General features: G+C 39.4%; 1 protein-coding gene across 4 annotated transcripts in view; it reads right to left on the bottom strand.

Annotated features, from left to right (window-relative positions):
* trappc13 (trafficking protein particle complex subunit 13) overlaps positions 1-23,956 on the bottom strand; it is a 66,248-nt gene that overhangs the window by 24,157 nt on the left and 18,135 nt on the right. For all 4 annotated transcript variants that reach the window (XM_073064532.1, XM_073064533.1, XM_073064534.1 and 1 more), the window contains exons 6-7: positions 22,895-22,967; positions 20,151-20,195 (exon numbers count right to left, since the gene is read on the bottom strand). In XM_073064532.1, coding sequence (XP_072920633.1) covers positions 20,151-20,195; positions 22,895-22,967 — 118 coding nt within the window. The remainder of the gene's footprint in view (positions 1-20,150; positions 20,196-22,894; positions 22,968-23,956) is intronic.

Raw genomic sequence — 23,956 nt, 5'->3', positions numbered from 1 at the left:
TTTCTCCAACTTCTTTTAATTTTTCCCTTCCTCTATCCACCCTCTGGCCTCTTACATACCAATCACCTCCTCCTAGTGGCCCTCCTCCCTCCCTTTCTCTCCACTCCTATCAGATATTTTCTCCAGCCCTTTGCCTTTCCTACTTATCATGTCCCAGCTTTTTACTTCATTCCCCTCCACCACCCACCTGGCTTCATCCATTACCTAGCTTGTCCTCTCGCTCTGCTCCTCACCTCCTTATTCTGGCTTCTTCCCTCTTCCTTTCCAGCCCTGAAGGATCTGAGCCCAAAGTGTTGACTGTTTATTTATTTCTGTAGATACTGCTTGTGCTGTTGTGTTTATGCCCTAAAACCTTGATGCAATCATGAAGAAGGTACGCCAATGGCTCTACTCTATCAGAAGCTTGAGCAGAAATGGTATGTCACCAAAGATTCTTGCAAATTTCTATAGATGAATGGTATAGAGTATTCTGACTAGTTACATCACAGCTTGGTATGAAGCCTCCAAAACACAAGATCACAAGGAGCTGCATGGGGTTATAGAGCACCAGTTTCATCATAACACATAGAACAACCATGATATCTTGAAGAGATGATGCTTCAAGAAAGCAGCATCCATCAACCTGGGACATGCTCTCTGTCAGAGAAGCAATACAAAAGCCTGAAAACCCACATTCAATGCTTTAAGAACAGCTTACACCATAAGACATAGGAGCAGAATTACGCCATTTGGTTGATTTATTATCCCTCTCAACCCCATTCTCCTGCCTTCTTCCCAAAACCTTTGATATCTTTACTAAACAAGGGCCCATCAACCTCCACTTTAAATAAATGCAATGACAATGAATTCCATAGATTCACCAACCTCTGCCTAGAGAAATTCTTCCTCATCTCTATTCTAAAAGGATGTCCTTGTATTCTGAGGCTGTGCCCGCTGGTCCTACACTCTCCTGCTGTTGGAAGCATCCTCACCACATCCATTCTACCTGGGCCTTTTAATACTCAGTAGGTTTCAATGAGACTCCCCTTCATTGTTCTAAACTCCAGTGAGTACAGGCCCTGAAACATCAAATGTTCCATATATGTTAACCCTTTCATTCCCATGATCATTCTTGTAAACTTCCTCTGGACCCTCTCCAATGCCAAAACACCATTTCTTAAACATGGGATCTGGACTTGGATATGCCTACTATCTGGATTTGCTGCCTACTATGCCCATCTGTAGACACTAACCTTATCACAATGTGAAAGCCCATTAGTCAGGACCCTTGCAGTTTCCCCCAAGAAACAATGAGAAGACTAGCTTTCCTTGTCACGTGTACATTGAAACATACAGTGAAATACATTGTTTGCTTCAAATCAAATCAGTGATGATTGTGCTGGGCAACCTGCAAGTGTTGCCACATAGCTGGTGTCAACAAAGTATGCCTACAACTTACTATCCCTAACCTCGTCTTTGGAATGTAAAAGGAAATTGGAGCACCTGGAGCAAACCCACGTGGTCAAGGGAAAATACACACACACCTTACAAGCAGTGGCTGGAACTGAACCCTTATCAGTGATTGAATCCACCTTTGGCAGTGTACTACAAGGCCACATGTTCTGAGCATCCTGACAGCCTTCAAGTGCTTGCTGCTGTCATGGCTTTTGAACTGTTACTAAATGTATTCGTTAGAATTTTTTTTTAAAAAACACTATTTAACTGAGGAAATTTTTGAAATCTGAAACATACATATCTGAAAATATACACTAAAAGTAGCAGTTTTTGATTATTTGATAGCCAATGCTAAAAGTAAAATAACTCAGACACAGAGTAGCACAAACTGGTACAGCAGGTACATCTGCTGCTCCTGGGGCTAGGTTCAATCCTCATCTCCAAACGATGTCTTCGTTAAGTTTGCATGTCCTCCCTGCACCAACAGGAGATTCACCCAGGTGCACTTGTTTTCCCTACAATGTCATCAGATCCATGAACTATGACCACTATCTCGTTATTCATATTTGCACTATTTATTTAATTTGAAATTGATAGTAATTATATGTCTTTGCGCTGCCACAAAGCAACAAATTTCACATTATACGAGACAGTGATAATAAACCCAATTCTGATTCATAATCTTCGGGCTCTAAAATATGGCCAGTTAAATAAGCAGGAACAATTTGTACATAGTAAGCTACCATGAAATGTAATGCATTAATTGACAGATAATCAGTTCTAGTGACATAAATGAAGATTTAAATTAACATGCTGATCATCCAGATAAATTTGCAACATATGCTTTCTCTAGTTTGACAGTGATTGTTCCCAAACTATCTGCATTACATATTAAACTCCATAGATGACTTCATTTTGAAGTCTAATTTGTATTCCTTTAGATTCTCTGATTAGATTGTATCCAAGCATTACTTTAGTGATGAGCGTATGATTATACAAAATCACTATAGCCGCTCACCATTATTAAAATGTTCTCTTTGTCTTACAGATTCGAAGTTGATAACTTTACTTCTCTACAGTTATTAATCTTAGCTACACTGATGAAATTAAACAAAAGAGAAAAATTAATTTAAAAACCCATCTCCATACATCTGATGCTTGCTGATGCATGAGAAAAGTAGAAGCCCTTGAGCTGTGAATCACTTGTTTTCAATTCTAGAATTAAAGAACTACTTAATGAAACAAAAATCTCAAATACAAGCTGCATTCTCTGGATACAAATATACTGGCTCAGATTTTACAGAAATAACAACAGTAAAACAGCAGCATTGTGGAAATCCTGAAGTGTCCAGAAATAATTTCCTACTCCTCAACAAATGGGACTGATTCCTCCATCACATTTGGGAAGTGGTGGGTGGAAAATCATTGAATTGGACAAAAACTTAAGTAAAAACTAATCTTCTGTAAACTCTAAACTATTCAACTTTACAGCCTAAGGACTCACCTAAATGGCAAACAAACATATCAGAGGTACAATTCCATTGCAAGTTTTCAATATATAATGAGTTTTAAAGCACACAGTCACTAAAATATGATAACTTAAATCTAAAGCTTTAATCCTAATTTAAAACTTTCTATGGGGCAGTAAATAATAACCAAAAGGTGTACTTTCTCATTTCTGCTTTGCTATCTGAAAATTCTTTAACTGTGAACTGATTTCTTACAGAACCTACATCAGAAAATAGAGGGTAATCTTGTGCTTTATTGTTTACCTAAACTACACTTTCTCGATAGTTTTAACACATTTCTTTGGATTGTAATTATTTTACCTTATTCTACCTCAATACACTCTGCAATGATTTGATTTGTATGAACAATATAAACAAACTTTTCATTGTATCTTGATACAGGTGGCAATAATAAATCAATCCCAAACTAAAAGTTTTTAATTCTAAAAATATAACTAGTAAAACTACAAGTTACATTAATATCAAATCAGGTACACTCAGACCTCGCTTAACTCTGAGGAGATGTTCCATGGAGATAGAAAGCAATGTAAACTAGCGGTATGCGGGTTCGTTATAACATTACGTAAATGGATGTGTGAGCCCTTTTTAAAAAAATAAAACCTGGGATATGAAAATTTACTTTATGTATACACAGTAATTCATGGAGTAACAAACATGCAAAAAGGCCTAACCTATCCATCAGTTGTCAGCAACAGCAGAGGGAAGCGGCTGGTGGTTAGATCTTAGAGGAGGGACTAAGCCGTGGGTCCTCTAAGTTTGGCTTTTTCTTCAAGTAGGTATCAAGATTTAACTGCCTTTTCTTAAGTTTCCTCTCATGAAGCAGTTCTTGGTAGCAAGAAATCACGTTGAGAACACCTCTCTTTGCCTTATTGCTTTGTTCCCAGTGAAGTCCATTATCGATAAGCTAGTCCCTGATTTGTGTGATCGTGCTGATGCTAGTGCTGAGGAACTTTGTGGTGAGGTTTCTTGTTGGTGTTTCTTTTTCTCCATCCATGTCCTCAGATTCACCCATGATGCGTTGCTCTGCCAATTCTTGAAGTTCTTTGTTATTAAGGCTCTCACCATGAGAATGCGGTAACACTTCAACATCGCCATCATTAATATCCTCTAATCCCGCTTCACTGAAGAGTTCAATGATGTTTTGGTTGATTGGTTCTGCCTGAAATCTGAGGATGTCATCGCATGCTTCTGTCCATAGTTTCATCCACACCCCACTCACCAGCTTCCAAATGCTGTATCACTTGCAATTTTACATCCGTGCTAATGCTTTTCCTAGACAACTTAGATACACTACCCTCACTGGAAGTTGCAAGCTATTTTCCGGACATTATGAGTGAAAAAAATAGAATAAGTTGGCAAGCATGCAAGAACGTTTACACACATTGAGGGAGGCAGAGCCTGAACTAATAAGTGATTGGCTGTGAGTGGCTCAGAGTCCATGTTGGCTAATTGAACAGTTATTGTAAGGGCAGCCACTAGAGAAGTTTTAAGTATTGTTTACAATGAATTTTTGTCATTTAAAAGAATTTCAATAAAGGATTGAATAATGACGTTGTAATGAATCAGCGCTATGTGGGGGTAGCGTTATGCAGGGTCTGACTATATTGCTAAATGCAAGAGTTGTGTTCATAAAAAGATAACTTAACATATATCTTTGAAGATAAACTTGTTATTTCCTTGCTGGGCCTCACGGTCTAGCCACACAACTTTTACAGAGATATTTACAACAAAATGATTTGATAAATCATTTGATAGAGGTATACAAAATTATGAGGGGTATAATAGGGTAAATGCAATCAGGCTTTTTCCACTGAGGTTGGGTGGTACTACAACTAGGGGTCATGAGTTAAGAGTGAAACATGATGTTTAAAGGGAACATGAGAAGAAACTTCTTCACTCAGAGTGTCATGAAAATGTGGAATGAACTGCCAGCGCAAGTGGTGCATGCATTTAACATTCTCTTAAATGCTGACCTCAATTTCAACATTTAAGAGAAGTTTGGATAGGTATATGGATGGTAGGGTATGGAGGGCCATGGTCCCAGCGCAGGTTGACGGGAATAGGCAGCTTAAATAGTTCAGCATGAACTAGATGGGCCAAAGGGCCTGCTTCCTTGCTGTACTTTTCTATGACTCTATGCTGAATCTCAGCAGATCAAGCAGCATCTATGAAAAAGAATAGTCAACATTCCGAGCTGAGACCGTTCATCAGGTGTTTATAAGCTATGCTCACTTGGTGGTGAATCCAAGCAGGAATAACAGACAGCAAGAAAGACTTTAAAATTGCCTATACTGGATATAGTGTCAGATTCATTATTCATTAACTCATTGCACATCCCACTGCCTTTTGCTCAAATTTCTAGTAGTACCTGACCATATTAAAAACGATACAACATAGTTACCCATATTTGAAATCTGGAAATAGGAGAAACTGGAAATAGGGTACAGACTGAATTTCATCACAAGTTATCTAAAAGATATCTAAAATTCACCATATTAATTCAGAACTGTATTTTTGAGACAATTAAAATCAATACTTTAACCATACTAATTTCAAGCACAATATAATTCAAATACAAATCCAGGTATGGATCAAACCACAATATTTGTGTATGAAAATTTGTAAATTTCAACACTGGATATCTGAAATAAAACAAACTGTTTTAAATACTAGGTCAGGCAAAATTCTTAGGAGAAAGGGAATACTGTATACCTGACAGTTTAAGGCCAAGGTTGCCCAGAGATCTGTCATAGAGACTATCTGGTAATGGGTTATTGGGGACAGTTCAAAAGAGAGAAATTAAATTCAGGAACCCAAAAAGTCCTTCCAGATGAAGTAGCCATTCATCTGCATTTAGTGTTCACAATGTGGGCTACCCCACTTTGGAGGAACCAAATGCAGACTGGATACCCACTTCTCAGAGCAGCTCCGTTCAGACCACGGTCTCAGAGCTCTTGTTTCTATCCCACTGTCATTCTGATCTATCTATCTGTAGCCTCCCACCATGTGATAACAATGTCCAACCTAAGCACAAAGAACAGCATCTCCTCTCCAAACCAAGCGTTTTCCTTCTATTGCCCTCTTTAAAAATGGACTTTATTCCCACAAGAACTCTGTAGACCATCATTTAAGAAGGTGTTCTTCAAGTCTACACAAAATGAGGCCAGTGTAATCTAACCAGATGATTTCTGCCTGCCTAGGTGAAATTTAAGGTCCAGTTCAAGTTTAATTGTCATTCAAACATACATGAACATAGCCAAATGAAACAGCGTTCCTGCAGGGCCGAAATAAAAAACACATTACCAAGAGCACACTGTACATATAGTTATGATGGCATAAAACATACAGTCAGAAAAATATATAGCCCAAGTCCCTGATGGCATGGCCTGTTGAATGATGGTCCATGGGACGCTGTCCACATTGTTCTTCCACCAAGCAAACACTGGAAGGCAGCACCAACAGGAGGGGCAGACCCCCAACCCAGCACAGATTTCAGCACAGTCTGCTCTCTCCCACACTGCCTCAGCATCTTCTCTCTTGGGCAGTTGCAACAGGCGACCTCACTGCCTGAAGGCCCAGTGCTCACTACAACCAAGGCAACTCAGCTGCCCTGCCATCGGTCTCTCAAATTAACCAATGAATCAGACTTGCAGTATTCTATATTACCAATGTCCAACAGGGTCTTGTGATCACAAGAATAACATCCAAGATAATCACCTTTTTTTAGCACTATGCGCAGCCTCGGCACAACAATGGTACGCAAGAAGACCAGGCAACGACACAACAACGGTATGTGATGAGTCCAGCTCCATTGCTATTGAGCAACTCGCTGATGAGGTAGACCTGTAGTACTTGCTACTCTTGACAACCAGCAGTATCTTGCAATCGTAGAAAAGACAAAGGATGAATAATTATACAGATGGTTGGATCCAGAGTGGCCACTGTGGCCAAGCTCGCCGCCATCTTACCGGAAGTCTTTGGCAAATTCCCAACTCTAACCAGTATACTGCTATTCCTATTATTTTTATCTTTTAAGAATGGTAACATAACTAGTTAACAATTGATTTTATGATTACTGCATTGTATGACTTAGCGTTACATTACAAAAGCCCCCGTTATCTCAGTGACATAATAATGCATTTTCAAATGGCTCCATTTTATTATCAGAGAATGTGTACAGAATACAACCTGAACTACCTAGTCTTCACAGACATCCACAAAAAGCAGAGTCCCCAAAAAAATGAACAAAAAAAAAATTGGAACTCCAAAACCCCTCCCCCTTCACGCACAAGCATCAACACATCAATCTCGTCCCCTCTTCAGCAAAAAAGCATCTGCGCCCATCACTCACCAAGCAATAACAAAGCACCCAGAGAGAACATGATCTGCAGTCAACAAAAACTATTGTTTACCTGACAGGGAGATGTCACCCATTTCACAGCAAAAGGGGAGACTAATATTCGCTGTTATGATATTACAGTCTGCCGCGTTGCTTTTTATTCGCAGATTCGCCAACCTGAGAATCTTCAGCAAACTCTCCACGCCATTGAGAAACAGTACGACATGGCTCAACTACAAAGACCTCTGTCCGTACATCCACCACAGTGAAATCCCAATGTTCCTTCTCTCATGATGCCTCAGTCAGCAATACCATAAGACCGTGAGATACAGGAGCAAAATTAGGCCATCTGGCCTAGTGTTTGCCTTGCCTTCCTTCATGCTTTTCAAGTTTATAAAGCAGGGGTTCCCAACCTGGGGTGCGAGATGGAATTTCAGGAGGTGCTACAAAGAGTGGCTTGTGCCCTTGAGTGACGAGTCATCACTCAGACAGCTGCCAGTGTGCCTTGAGAAGTGGTAGTAACGCTTGTCCCAAGCACACTCCAGTCTCCCGCTGCCCGAGTCAGCGTTGAGGATTCTCATCAGTGTTACCTGGGAAGTTACACCTCAGAGATGAGAAGCCTCATCAATGTTAGCTAGAAGGTTACATCTCAGAGTTAAAAATCATCTCGTAATGCCAAAATCTTTATACATCCCAAATCAACCATTGAGTAACGACTTTGCGTTAAAACCAAACCTGCAGACAGTAGTTAAATTATTCAATTATAAAATTTTAAAAAGCCTCATTTTGATAAAAAGCAGCTGAAGTCATTCATTCGTATTTGTCTCAATGCATTAAAGAAGTTCTTGAATTTCAATGTTTTTTTCTCTCTTAAAAGGTTTTTTCCTTGAATCGTTGATAATTTTGAATTGTGTTAGTTCAGGTATCACGTTTAGCACCGAGGACTTTGAATCGTGTGATGGGAGTTCATATCTCCGGTAATCGTCGGAAATAGGTGTGTAAATTCAGTAAAGAGTAGTCTAATAAGTCACATCATGTCCCCATAGCATTTCCACCTCACGATTTATCTTGGCGTAACAGCAGATAATATCGCAATATAATAATCGAAAGCTTATTTCTCGCGATACTTTGCTATAGGCGTGTCTGGTTGAGTAAAGCGGTCATCCCTGACTTAGTCAGATAGTTTTTCTCATATTAGCTCATATTTTTCTCTTGATCCTTAACCCTTCATCATGTCAAAAAGAAGGAAATGGAATGATGACTATGTGTGCTTTGGTTTCACTTGCACAACAGGAAACGATGGCTTGCAAAAACCTCAGTGCATTCTTTGTAGCGTTGTGTTTTCAAACTCAAATCTGAAGCCATCCAAGTCTCAGGAGCACTTCAAGAACAAGCATTGCAGAGCTGATGTTGAAGGACATGATGGTAGGTCATTGAAAATCAAAAGAGCTTGTTTTGATTCACAAGGAACTCTTCCAAAATTAGGTTTTGTTTCTGTTGAAAAACCACTACTTTTTGCTTCATACCAAGTGGCATATAAAGTGGCCAAATCCAAGAAGCCCCATACAATTGCAGAAGATCTCATCAAGCCATGTGCACTGGAAATGGCAACAATTATCCTGGGCAAAGAAGCAAGAAAAAAATTTGAACAGGTGTCCCTATCAAATAATGTCATTCACAACTGAATCAGTGATTTGAGAGAAGATATTTTGGACCAAGTCATCTCAGATGTCAGAGCTAGTCCTCTTAAAATCTCTATTCAGTTGGATGAGTCAACTGATGTCTCCGGTTGTAGTCAACTCATCACATTAGTGAGGTATGTCAATGATGGTGCTGTGAAGGAAGATCTCCTGTTTTGTAAAGATCTGAAAACAAACACAACTGCAAAGGATGTGATGCAGCTGGTAAAAGACTTCTTTGCCAAACATGATTTAGATATCAAAGTCATTGGTTCTGTGTGCACTGACGGGGCACCTGCAATGCTTGGAAATATATCTGGTTTTTCTGCATTGATGAAAAAGGAGATTCCAGACTTGCAAGTTACCCATTGTTTTCTTCATCAGCATGCTTTGGCATCAAAAACATTGCCTCCAAATTTGAAGAAAGTCCTTGATAATTGTGTGAAGATCATCAACTGGATCAGGGGGCGTGCTTTGAACCATCGCATCTTCAAATCATTTTGTGAGGATCTGGGAAGTGAGCATTCAGTTTTGCTTTTCCACACAGAAGTCTGTTGGTTGTCATGAAGATAAGCTTTAACCCGCTTCTTTGAACTGCGGGAAGAAATCAAAGTTTTTCTGGAGGAGCGTGAATGTGATCTGGTTGGGGCAATGGAATCACAAGAATTCGCCCAAATGCTGGCTTACTTAGCTAGACATTTTCACTCGTATGAATGACCTAAGTGTTTCTCTTCAAGGAAAAGGGATAAACATATTGAAGGCTTGTGAAAAGTTGAATGCCTTCAAAGAAAAGGTATGTCTTTGGCATTGAAGGATCGAAAGAGGGAGTCTCTCAAATTTTCCTTCACTAGAAGAGATGGTTGATGATGCTGGATCCATAACTCCTACTGTGTGTGAAGTAATTGTGGCTCACTTGGAAATGCTGTCAGAATCGTTTGATGGATATTTTGCTGCTAGAGACTTGAAGATTTCAGAAGAATGGATCATGAATCCATATTCCTACAATTTGGAGAAGATGTCAGATGATGAAGAGCTGAAGGAAGATCTTATTGATTTGCGGACAAATTGAGCTCTTGAAATGCAATTTGAAAGCAAGACTTTGGAGGAGTTTTGGTGTGCAGCAGGAGTTTTGGTGTGCAGCACTGGATATGTTCCCAAGACTTGGTGGAAAAGCACTCCGTGTCCTCATTCCATTTGCAACAACATACTTGTGTGAATCTGGATTCAGTTCTCTTTTGTCAATCAAGACAAAATCTAGGAATCGCCTGAATCCACAGGCAGATCTGCGGCTTGCAGTCAACAAGGAAGTTCCACGTTTTGACAAAATCATGAATGAGAAGCAGGAGCAAAGAAGTCATTGAATTTTATGTTCACAATTGGGGTTGATTTTACTGTTTACAATTTTTTCTGAATAAATTCGAATCTGATTGCTCAATTTATATTTGCATTTTATGCGCTGAGTTAAAAGCTTATTTTTTTAAGTTCAATTTGTTCACCCGCAGTATTGTATGTGGTTCAAAAATTAGAAATTAGACTTCTTCATCTTCAAATGTGGTATTACTTTTGTAGGGGGTGCGAACATTAATCAAACATTTCCTAGGGGTGTGGGGCATAGAAAGGGTTGGGAACCACTGCTATAAAGGGTAAAAGAGAGTTGAAGGTAGATATAGGACCAATAGAAAATGACACTGGGGATATTATAATGAGAGACACAGAGATGGCAGAGGAACTGAATGCGTATTTTGCATCAGTCTTCACAGTGGAGCAGATCTGCAGTATATCGGACATTCAAGAGTGTCAGCGAAGTGAAGTAGGTGTAGTGAAAATTACGACTGAGAAGGTGCAGAGGAACGTTAATGGTCTGAGGGTAGATAAATCTCCTGGACCTGATGGAATGCACCCTTGGCTTCTGAAGGAAGTAGCTGGAGAGATTGCAGAGGCATTAACAATGAGCTTTCAAGCATCAATAGATTCTGGCATTGTACTGGATGACTGGAAAATTGCCCATGTTACACTGCTATTTAAGAAGGGTGGGAGGCAGCAGAAAGGAATTTTTTTTTTATATTAGTTTTTTTATGCATTTTCTACATTGCTACAGATTTTAAAAAAACCCAAATCAAAATGAAGAAAATTAGTACAGTGCAAAAATAAACATACAATAATAATATAATACAAAAAAGATAATTGAGAAAGCACCCGAATTGAAGACATATAAAATTGGTATCCTCCCCAAGCCCCACAACAAAAAAAAACTCCAGACCAACCACAACACAATATAGAGAATATAAATCAGGACATTCAAACCCCCAAAACTGTAAATACACTTAAAAACAGAAGATAATAATGCCTACTACCAAAAAAAAAGAGCTGAAAGCAAGGGACCGAAAAAAAAAACCTTAATTAAGAGGAAGGTTATGAAAGTACTCAATAAAAGGTCCCCAGACCTTATGGAACTTTATATCCGAATTAAGAATTGAATAATGAATTTTTTCAAGGTCTAAGCAGGACATAATATCATTAAGCCATTGAGCATGCGTGGGCGGGGCAACATCTCTCCATCTAAGGAGGATTAAACGTCTAACCAGAAGAGAAGCAAAAGATAATATTCGACACTTAGTTGAACTCAAACGTAAGTCTGTCTCACCCAAAACACCAAACAAAGCAATTAAAGGTTTAGGTTCTAAGTGGTGATTCAGAATATAAGATAAAGTTATGAAGACATCTTTCCAAAATTTCTCCAAGATAGGACAGGACCAGTACAAGTACACATGAATAAGAGAGGCCTCGCCCCTTTTGCATTTATCACAAAGAGGACTAATATTAGGGTAAAATCGAGATAATTTAGATTTAGACATATGGGCTCTATGAACAATTTTAAACTGTAAAAGGCAATGGCGAGCACAAAGAGAGGTTGAATTAACCGATTTGAGAATCGAGTCCCAAGTCTCATCAGATAAAGAAATATTTAAATCATGCTCCCCAGCCATTCTAATTTTATCCACAGGGGCACGCCGTAAGAATGCTAATTTATCACAAATAAATAATATTAAACCTTTACCCAGTGGATTAATAGAAAGAAATAAATCCATAACATTTTTCTCAGGCATTTCAGGGAAGTTAGGAATTAAAGGATTAATAAAGTGTCTAATTTGGAGATATCTAAAAAAGGGACTAGGGAGTACAGAGCCAAGAAGTGCAGAAATAGATAAATCTTTAATGGAACTCAACTCCATTGCCACCCAATTAGGGCACTCGGGTTGGCCATGAAAAAAAGACCAAAAGGTAGCACAACGTATATTGGCTGCCCAATAATATAAATGAAAGTTAGGTAAGGCCATGCCACCCTCTTTTTTAGATTTTTGGAGATAAACTTTATTAATTCTAGAACGTTTATTCCTCCACAAATATGACAAAATAATAGAGTCTAAGGAATAGAAAGGAAATTATAGACCTGTTAGCCTGACATCAGTGGTTGGGAAGTTGTTGGAATCGATTGTTAGGGATGAAATTACGGAGTACTTGGAGGCAAATGACAAGATAGGCCAAAGCCAGCATGGTTTCCTGAAAGGAAAATCATGCCTGACTAACCTACTGCAATTCTTTGAGGAAATTACAAGCAGGGTAGAAAAAGGAGTTGCAGTAGATGTAGTGTACTTGGATTTTCAGAAGGTCTTTGACAAGGTGCCACACAATGAGGCTGCTTAGCAAGATAAGAGCCCATGGAATTACAGGGAAGTTACTAGTGTGGGTGGAGTATTGGCTGGTCAGGAGAAAACAGTGGGAATAAAGGGATCCTGTTCTGGCTGGCTGCTGGTTACCAGTGGAGTTCCACAGGGTTCAGTGTTGGGACCGCTGCTTTTTACCATGTATGTCAATGATTAAGACAATGAGATTAATGGATTTATGGCTAAATTTGCTGATGATACAAAGATAGGCGGAGGAGCAGGTAGAGTTGAGGAAACAGAGAGCCTGCAGAGAGACTGAGATAGTTTAGGGGAATGGACAAATAAGTGGCAAATGAAATACAATGTTGGAAAGTATATGGACATGCACTTTGGTGGAAGAAATAAACATGCAGGCTATTAGTTAGATGGGGAGAGAAGTCAAAATGCAGAGATGCAAAGGGATCTGGGAGTCATTGTGCAGGATACCCTAAAGGTTAACCTCCAGGTTGAGCCAGTGGTGCAGAAGCCAAATGCAATGTTGGCATTCACTTCTAGAGGTTTTGAATATAAGAGCAGGGGTCTGATGTTGAGGCTGTATAAGGCACTTGTGAGACCAAGTGTGTGCAGTTTTGAGCACCTTATTTTAGAAAGGATATACTGACATTGGAGAGGGTTCACAGAAGATTCATGAGAATGATTCCAGGAATGAAAAGGTGGCGTATGAGGAACATCTAGCAGCTCTTGTGCTGCATTCTCTGGAGTTCAGGAGAATTGGGGGGGTGGGGGGGGGGGGGTGGAATCTCATAGAAACATTCCAAATGCTAAAAGGCCTGAAGAGATTAGATATGGCAAAGTTATTTCCCATGGTATGGGAGTCTAGGACAAGAGGGCATGACTTCAGGATTGAAGGACGTCCATTTAGAACAGAGATGCAGAGAATTTACTTTAGTAAGAGGGTGGTAAATGTGTGGAATTTGTTGACATGAGCGGCTGTGGAGGCCAAGTCATTGGGTTTATTTACGGCAGAGATAGATAGGTTCTTGATTAGCCAGGGCATCAAAGGATATGGGAAGAAGGCAGGGAAGTGGGGAAGAATTGGATCAACCCATGATTGAATGACGGAGCAGACTCAATGGACCGAATAGCCTACTTCTGCTCCTATATCTTATGGTCTTATACTGATTTATTACTCCTCTCAATCCCCAATTCTCCTACCTTATCCCAGTAACCTTTGACACCCTTATTAATCAAGAACTTACCAATCTCCACTTTAAATATATCCAATGACATTGCCTCCACAGCTGTCTGTGACAATGAATTCCAGATTCACAACCATCAAGCTGAAAAAATTCTCCCTCATCTGTTCCAAAGGGACATCATTGTATTCAGAGGTTGTGCCCCCTGCTCGTAGATTCCCCCAGGAATTATATAGGAAACATCCTCCCCACATCCAATCTCACAAGGCCTTTTCATATTTGATAGGTTTCAATGAGATCCCCCTCATTCTTTTAAACTCCAGCAATTGCAAGCTGCTCATAACTTTACCATTTCATTCCCAGGAACATTCTTGTGAACAACCTCTGGTCCATCTCCAATGGCAGCACATCCCTTCTTAGATAAGGGACCCAAAACTGTTCACCATACTCCAAGTGCAGTCTGGCCAATGCCCCATTAATCCTCAGCATTACATTCTTGCTATTATATTCTAATCCTTTCGAAAAGAAAGCAAACATTTCATTTGCTTTCCTTACCACTGCCTCACACTGCAAGTTAAACTTCCGGGAATTCCGCAATGGCACTCCCAAGTCCCTTTGCACCTCTGATTTCTGAATTTTCTCCGTTTAGAAAATATTCTACATCTTTATTCCTTCTAACAAACTGTGTGACCATACACTTCCCTACACTATATTCCATCAGGCACTTTGCCCATTCTCCTAAAACTACCTGCCCCTCCACCTTTGTATTGTCTGCAAAGATAGTCACAAAGCCATCAATTTCGTCACTGAAATCATTAGAACAATAATGTAAAGAGATGTCAACACCAATCCCTGCAGAACATTAGTTACTCACAGCCAACCAGAAAAAGCCTCCTGGCAGTCAGCCAATCTTCTATCCATGCTAGTATCTTTCCTGGAATACCAAGGGTTTATATCCTGTTTACCAGTCTCATGTGCAGCACCTTATCAAAGGTCTTCTGAAAATCAAAGTAAGCAATATCCACTAACTCTTCTTATTTCCTGAAACAATTCCTATAGATTTGCCAGAAAAGGTTTCCCTTAAGGAAACAGCTCCTCTTTCATCTCAGACAGTTGAGGAAGTTTGGTATGAGCCCCCAAATCCAAAGAACTTACTACAACGGCACAGCTGAGAGTATCCTGACTGTCTACATCACTGCCTGGTATGGGAACTGTACTTCCCTCAATCGCAGGACTCTGCAGAGAGTGGTGCAGACATCCCAGCACATCTGTAGTTGTGAACTTCCCATGATTCTGGACATTTACAAAGACAGGTGTGAAAAAAGGGCCTGAAGGATCATTGGGGACCCGAGTCACCCCAACCACAAACTGTTCCAGCTGCTACCATCCAGGAAACAGTACCACAGCATAAAAGCCAGGACCAACAGGCTCCGGGGACAGCTTCTTCCACCAGGCCATCAGACTGATTAACTCACATTGATTTGAGTGTATTTCTATGTTACATCGACTGTTCTATTTAATATAAATTACTATGATTGCAGGTTTAGTGTAAAGATTTTTACTCCTCGTGTATGTGAAGGATCTAAGAAATAAAATAAATTCAACCATGCTCTAAGGTTTCTCCAAGTACTCCAAAGCCTCATCCTTAATAATGGACTTGAACATCTTTCCAAATACTGTAGATTAGCCTAACTGACCTATATTTTCCAGTCTTATTACCTCCCTCAGATCTTAAAAGAGTGGAATGGCAATTGGAATTTTCCAGTCTTTCACAATTATTCCAGAATTGAGTGATTATTGAAAGATTACTACTAATGCCTCCATAATCTCTTCAGTTATCTCTTTCAGAATCCTGGGGAATTATCCATTTGGTCCAGGTGACTTATCTACCTTCAAACATTTCAGCCTCCCAAGCACCTTCTCCTCAGTAATAGCAGCTACACTCATTTCTGCCCTACACTTCAATTTCTGGCATACTGCTGGTGTCTTCCATGGTGAAGACTGATGTAAAATACCGAATAAGTTTGACTACCATTTTCATCCCCAGTTATCACATCTCCAGCATCATTTTCCAGCAGTCTGATATCTACTCTCGCCTCTCTTTTACTCTTTAAATATCTTTTTTAAAAACTGGTGTACTCTTTTATATTATTAGCTAACTTACCTTCATATTTCATCTTCTCTCCTTATTGCTCTTTTAGTTGCTTTCTGTTGGGTTTTTAAAAAACATCCCAATCCTCTAACTTACCAGTATTTTTTGACATTTTATTTGCTCTCTTTCGTTTTTATACTGTTTTAAACTTCCCTTGTCAGCCATGGTTGCCATATCCTCCCTTTAAAATAGTTCTTTGGGATGTATCTATCCTGAACTACTTGTATTGCTCCTAGAAACACCAGCCATCATCTCCGCTAGTGTTCCCTTTCAAACAACTTTGGCCAGCTCCTTTTTCACGCTTCTGTAACCCTCTTTGCTCCACTGTAATACTGATACATCTGACTTTAGCTTCTCCCTCTCAAACTGCAGTTTGAATTCTATATTATGACCACTGCTTATGAGTTCCTTTACCTTAAGCTTCCTAATCAAATCTGGTTCATTACACAACACCAAATCCAGAATTGCCTCAACCACAAGCTGTTCTTTCAGCTATGACTCAGTTCTGCCCACAACATCATACCTGCCAATTTTTAACTGTTTTTATTCCGTATACTGTGTGCATTCAAACAGAACACCTTCAGATCTGTGTTCATCACCCTTTTCAATTTTGCCCCATGTTACACTTCAGCTCATCCCACTGACTGCAATTTTGTCCTATCATCTGCCTATCCTTCCTCACAGTCTCACTACGCACTGCATCTACTTGTATACCAACTGCCCTAACATCAGTCCTATCACTCTGGTTCTCAACCACTGCCAAATTAGTTTAAATCTTCCCCAACAAATCTAGCAAACCTGCACTTGAGAATTTTGGTCCCCCTCAAGTTCAGTTGTACAGGTCATACCTTCCACAGATGAGATCCCAATGATCCAAAAATCCGAAATCTTGCTCCCTGCACCAATTTCTCAACCACACATTCATCTACCAAGTCATTCTATTTTTTACCCTCACTGTTGCGTAGCACCTGCGGCAGTTCAGAAGTTACTACCCTGAAGTCCTGCTTTTCAGCTTCTTACCCAATTCCCTATATTCTCTCTTCAGTATATCCCCTCTTTTCCTACCCATGCCATTCAAAACATTCAAAGTTCAATGTACATTTTATTATCAGAGTACGTATAGCATAGACAACCTTGAGATACATCTTCTTGCAGGCAACCACAAAACAAAGAAACACAATAGAATCCCTAAAAAAAATCCCATACTGTCAAACATCCAATATATAGGGGGGGGGGGCGGGGGGAAGAACAAATTGTGCAAACAATACTAAAAAGCAACAAATAACACACAGAACATGAACCACAGACTCCCCAAAAGTGAGTCCACAGTTGCAGAACCAATTCAGTGCTGAGGTGAGTGCAGCCAGTCAAGACTCCTACACCTTGTACCCGATGGTAGCAGCGAGATGAAAGGGAGATAAATCAGATACAAGCAGCGGGACAGGCTCGGGGGGGGGGGGGAGGGGGAAGAAATTATTTGTAGCAATATGTACCATGACTCCCAACTGTTTAGTACCCCCCACCCATGAATGCTGTGGACCTGATCAGAGACGTCCATGACTTTGGCATCTGGGAAGCAACATACCATCTGGGTGTCTCGTTCACGTCCACAGAATCTTGTGCCTGCTCCTCCAAAGACGGAATCCCCTATCACTACTGCACTCCTCTTCTCCCCCTTCTTTTTTGAGCCACAGAACTAGACTCAGTACCAGACACCTGGTCAATGTGGCTTTCTACTGGCAGGTCACCACCAACAGCATCCTAAGTGTTATATTGTTATTGAGGGGAATGGCCACAGGGGTACTTCACACTACTTATATTCCCTTTCCCTCTCCTGATAGTCATCCACCTATCTGCCTCCTGCAATTTAGGGGTGACTACCCCTGCAACTCCTACATATCACCTCCTCATTCTCCCACATGAGCCATACATTAAATGTACATTTAATTTTAATTAAATATAGCAGATTTTGTCATGAATCTTAGATAAGAGCTAGATGAAACTGATTTTGTTTTGAAGCATTAAAGACTATTTAAATTACAGTATCTACAGTCCATACAAAATAGATTTTCTGGTAATGATGACTACACCAATGTAATACATCTTATTGCTTTATAAAACAATGTATTTCTCATTTGCGCCAGAATTAATCTCAAATTTTAAAAAAATCTAAGTAACAGCACCTGTAATCAAGAAGGTACAATTTCCAGGTTCTGCAAACTGGCAGCTTAATGGGCAAGCTTAAATTTATTTTAAATCAGCTTCAGATTTTATGAAAATGAAAAAGCATACATGACTTCTGAAGATCTGCAGATTCTTTAGAGAGAGGGGATTAGCATGTGATGAAGAAACATTTGAGTAAATGCAATAAAGTTTGAAAACAAGAACACCCAGACTAGGGCCCTTGGGCCCAATGTACCACAGAGCCACCCTTGGCTTGGCCTTCTGTGGAGGAGCACCCCAAAGGGGAATTTCAGATGTTTTACTGCTCCTGTGGAATCTAGATAAAAAAAATTAAAGTAGATATTCAGAAAGGTGTACATTTCAAGCACATTAGCAGTGGCCCCAATAGGTTAGGAACTTAAAACTAATGCTGAAGCACAAAACTCAAACCTTCAGTTAAAACCTGCATCAGTGATCCTGAATGATAGAATTTTGTACAGATGTAAGCATTTACACATTGACAATTGCAGGTTGCCAACAATTTTAGCCTGTAGTCAGCTACCTTAACTTTAAAATAACCCAACAACACCTTGGCTTGAGGACATTCCAGAGTTGTTAAGGCACAAAAGGCTAGAAGTGTAGGGGCTGAAACCAGTGGTGCAACAACGTTGGTGTGAGGGGAAGATACAAATTCTAAATACACAAAATAAGGAGGAACATTCAGGGAACGCTGATCTTTATTGCAAGGGACAATGAGTATAAAAGTAGCAGTGGTTTTAATGTAACCTTGCAGAACTCTGGTGACAATGTATTTTGAATACTATGTATAGTTTTGCTCTTCATATTCAAAAATGATTACTTGCGTTGGAAGCAATACAAGGAAAGGTTCAGCAATTTCAAACTACATGCCATTATTGGAATTTAGAAAAATGAGGGGCGATGTTATTAAAATACACTAGGTCCTGAGGGGAATTGATAGGGTGGATGCTGACAGGATGCTTCTCCTAATTGGAGCTGTTTTGAACCAGGGACGTAACTTCATAATGGTGAGTTACACCCAAGGGTCTGAATTACATCTGAGGGGCTGATTAGTCCACTCCTGCTTTCTCCTTTAACACTCTGAAGACCCTACAAGGTTATTTACAAGTCATACAAAAGAAGTATACCTGTTGGGCAACATGGGATAACGACAGTGATGCTCTTACTCTGAGAAATAGACATGGTTGGTAAAAGAAGCTGTAAGTATATGAGGTACTGGAAGAGTCAAAGGAAGTAGGAGAGTCAGTGGCAGGAAGTGGTATTTTTCCACAGGAATCAGTTGTGTAGCAGTGGAAAGCACAACATCCATATTGAAAATCAGAGAACAATGAGATGAAAATATGACATAGTTAAGCCTAATGTAAATGGAGGCAGCTGAGAGGGAATGGCTTTTATTGTTATGGCCATAAGATTATGTCTATTCATTTCTCAAGCCATACATGATGGTAAATAAGTTAAATTTGATTAAAAAAGTACATTGTCAATAATATTTCTTAATTGTATGTATAAATCTAAAATCTTACTATGACTGGAATGCCGACATTACTGTTGGAGTTATTCACCCAAAACAATGTTCATTGATACAAATCCCAAATGTGTCAGCCATTATGTACCATGCAAAATTAATATGAAACAAGTACTGAATGTGCAGCTAAAGCTTTTTACTTTTACTTCAATAAAATCAGATGGCTTGTTCACATTGTAAACCCAGCTCATCCAGCTACAGAAAATTGTCGACAAATTAAACAATGCCCACTAGTAAAAATATGTATTTAACAGACAATGCTGTTAAAAATGTTCTAAACAATACATTTTTTTAGAAGAACAAATAATCTGTAGTTGTTATATTTGTTAAAAGCGATGAGCAAAGAGATTTGTATGACTTCAAAACAAACAAATAAATAAGAAATTAACTTCAGAACCTTTAGTGGTAAAATTAATTACACGTACTTACTTCAGCATTGTAGAACTTGGTCTTCACATCAAGTGGTTTAAGAACCTGTGTAAACAAAGTGGGCAAGCTGAAGACTAATTTCACTGGTAGATCATCCATCAGAAAGAAGTCTTAGATTTAGATGTGGACTAAATCACACCAATGTAAGATGTCACTTTGTGACAAAAAAGTTGGACTTCGATTTTAAATAATGTTAGAAAAAGTAAAATATATAACAAACCAATTAAATAAAACATTAAAGATTACTTGCCACAAAAAGCCTATTCATTGTAGAAAATGTTAGGAATCACGTGGTCTTGAAGCCTTCAAAAACAAATTCGCCACACAGATTCTTAGGGATTTAAAAGTTTTATAGCCAGTGCACCAATTAGTCTTCTGTGTTCCACGTCAAAATATTGCACTAGCCTTCTAACTTCACAACCGTTTCTAACCAGAAGATGCCAAATATTTTTTGCATTAGGCTATAATTATTTGTAGGTGTTAAAAGTCTCAACAAAAAACAAACATGCAATACAAACTGTAATAGCATTACCCACTAACATTAAAGCTATCTAATCTCTTATCTGTATGGCCACAGTTGCATCAAATCGCTATTTATTCTCAGCAACAAATGGAGATAAAAGAAATACACAAATACAGATATAATGAATTATATTAAAGCTCTTACTGTTGTACCATAGATAATTCCGATTAAACTACTGATACATTCACAATGCTTTAAAATACAAGCAAAACACTACCACAAAGAAACAACGAGGAAACAATATTTTCCCAAATGCTAAATAAGCAAATACCAAGGGTTTTGGAATTCAGAGGTTTGGTCTCGTGCTTTTTAAAATCTATTGTTAGGACTTAGGCATCACTGCAAAACCACCATCTTGTATATCATTGCTCGTTCTTAACTACTGCACAGGAGGCGATCATGAGTTTCAGAATTTAGTGTCAGCAATGACGGAGGAAGAATGATGCGATTCCATTTTAGAATTGTGTGCAATTAGAAGCATGATATGCACCCAATGACATTACTCTTCTTGAAGGCACAAGAAGTGCTGTCCAAACCGCATGCAAGTAATTGCAATGCATTTTGCAGATGGTACAGACTAAAGCCACAATCTGCTTGTTGGTGCCAAACAGTAGGCAACTGTTTTGCATTAAATTTCAACTTTTTGAGTGTTCATGCAGAAGCACACATCCAGGCAACCACAGACAATTCCATATGACTTTTCATTTGAATCTTGTACTTGGTAGAAAGATGGAGTGAAAAGAGTTGGAATTACTCACTGCAAGATACCCAGCTTCTGACCTGCTCTTGTAGTAGGTAGGTTTCTGAATAGTGATGGTTCAGATGATGTCGATAGTGAAGAACTTGGTGATGATAATGCTATTGAATATCATTTATTTTTATTTTATTTACAGGTACAGCACCATAACAGGACTTTCCAGCCTAATGAGCCCATTCTACCCAAATACTTCCATGTGACCATTAACCTAACCCATATATCTTTGAAACGACTGAGGAAAAGCACTGTCACGGGAAGATGTACAAACTGCTTAGAGACAAAGGCATAACTGAAATGGTTGCCCACCCCGAGAGATCTGTTACCTGACCAGGCACATTGTCTTATACGAGATCCAGCAACACCTCTCCTCCAGTTGGCCCCTTCAGACATCTTAATCGGGATAAAATCCTTCCTGGATGCACCTTATAAGTTCTGCCCCAACTAAACTTCTTGCGCGAAGGAGGTGTCAATCAATATTAGGGAAGTTGAAGTCTCCTACAACAACTGTTATTTTTGCAACCTTTCAAAACATGCCTGCTAATCTGATCCTCAGGAGTCCCTGTTACTATTTGGTGGCCTATAGAATACTATTAAAGTGATTGTTCTATTCCTGTTTCTGACTTCCATCTGCACCGACTCAGTAGATAGCGTCCCTGATTAGCAATGCCACTTCCCCACCCCTTTTACTTCTTTCCCTGTCCTTTTTGAAACATTTAAACCCCAGAACATCCAGTAATCATTCCTGCCCTTGTGACAGCCAGCCTCTGTAATGGCCACAACATCGCATCTAAAAGTACTGATCCATGCTCTGAGTTCTCACAAAGTAAACACATTTCAATCCATCCAACTGACTACATTTATCCTTCCTCAGTCTCTCTATATATTGCATCTAACTTTACACCAACTGCCCAATTATCTGACTTAACACTCTGGTTCTCATCCCCAGCAGCTCTAGGGAACTGCCTGCAAGAACATTGGTCCCTCTCATATTCAAGTGACAAGTACCCCTTTGGTACAGGTCATACTTTTCCAGAAAAAATTCCAATGATCCACAAATCTGAAACACTCCTCCCTGCACCAGTTCTTCTGCCACACATTCATCTGCCGTGTCATCTTATTATTACCCTCATTGGTGCTTGGCACAGACAGCAAACCAAAGATTATGACACTTGAGATCCTGCTTTTCAGCTTTATTTCTAATTCCCTATATTCACTTTTCAGGTTATCACCCCTTTTTCCTACTCACGTCATTGGTACCAATGTGCATCATGACTTCTGGCTGCTCACCCTCCCTCTTAGGAATGCCGTGGACTCAATCTGGAATGTCCCTGACCCTGCGACCTGGGAGGCAGCATACTGTATATTGCCTCCCAGGTGCCAGCGTTAGGAACATCACAGACTGAATCCACGGAATTCTTAAGGAGTAAGGTGAGCCAATAAAACAATTCCAATCCCAATTCCTACCTGAAATTTGAAGAACTTTCGAAAGTACATCTTCTCTCCAGCTTGTGTTGTATAGCTAACCGCACAGACTAAGCTGCAAAAGTCAAAAATTAAAATCAATAAAATGTATGCCACACAATATACAATTAATCAAATTGGTTTAATAGTTTAATCAGGGAAACAAGGTTTATTATCTTAAAATTGTAGAAAATAACAGGAAAAGTATTAAATTACCTTAGTAAATGTATCTCAAGGTAAATTTAGAGCCTGTACAGAAAATAGTGCTCAGCCCACCACAACCACACTGACCTTTGCCCACCTATACCAATTCTATTTCCCTACATTAGGCTTCCAGGTCTTGGCTACTTAAATGTTAGTCTTGACGCTTCTAAAGGTATAATTGTTTCTGCCTCCTCCACATCTTTGGAATATATTCCAGACATCAGCCACTGTGTGGGGAAAATAAACTTCCCTCTTCTCCTTTCTAAACGACCTCCCTCTCCCTGTAAGCTACACTTTCATTTTAGACAACCCCATCATGAGATTCCTAAAATCTACCCTATATATGCCTCACATAATTTTGAGTGTCTCAAATTTATATTCCTCTATCAGGTCACCCTCAGCCTCCTTCACTTCAGAGAAAACAAGCAGTACATCCAACATCACCTTGTAGATAAAACTCTCCAACCCAAGCAACATCCCATTGAATCTCTGCACCATTTCCAGCATAATCATTAATATGTGGTGATCAGACAGGCCACAATATTCCAAATGTAACCTAACATTAGTATTGTCAGCTTGTAATGTGACATCCCAAGTCTTTCATGAATGCAATATATTCTATGATGAATGCAACTATCCACCCTGTTGCCACTTTCAGAGAACTGTGGACTTGTATCCCAAGGTCCTTCTGTTCCTCAGCATTGGTTACTATAATCCTAACCGTATTTGATTTCCCAAAATGGAAAACTTGCAGTTGTTGGCATTAAATTCCATTTGCCATTGTTCTAACCCCTCCCCAATTTATGTTTAACCTGCTGTAAACTTTGAAATCAAATTTCAGTGCACAGTTAAAAATGAGTA

This window comes from Hemitrygon akajei, chromosome 13, assembly GCF_048418815.1.
Source record: "Hemitrygon akajei chromosome 13, sHemAka1.3, whole genome shotgun sequence".
Classification (NCBI taxonomy): domain Eukaryota; kingdom Metazoa; phylum Chordata; class Chondrichthyes; order Myliobatiformes; family Dasyatidae; genus Hemitrygon; species Hemitrygon akajei.
This window is presented reverse-complemented; position numbering and strand designations above follow the sequence as displayed.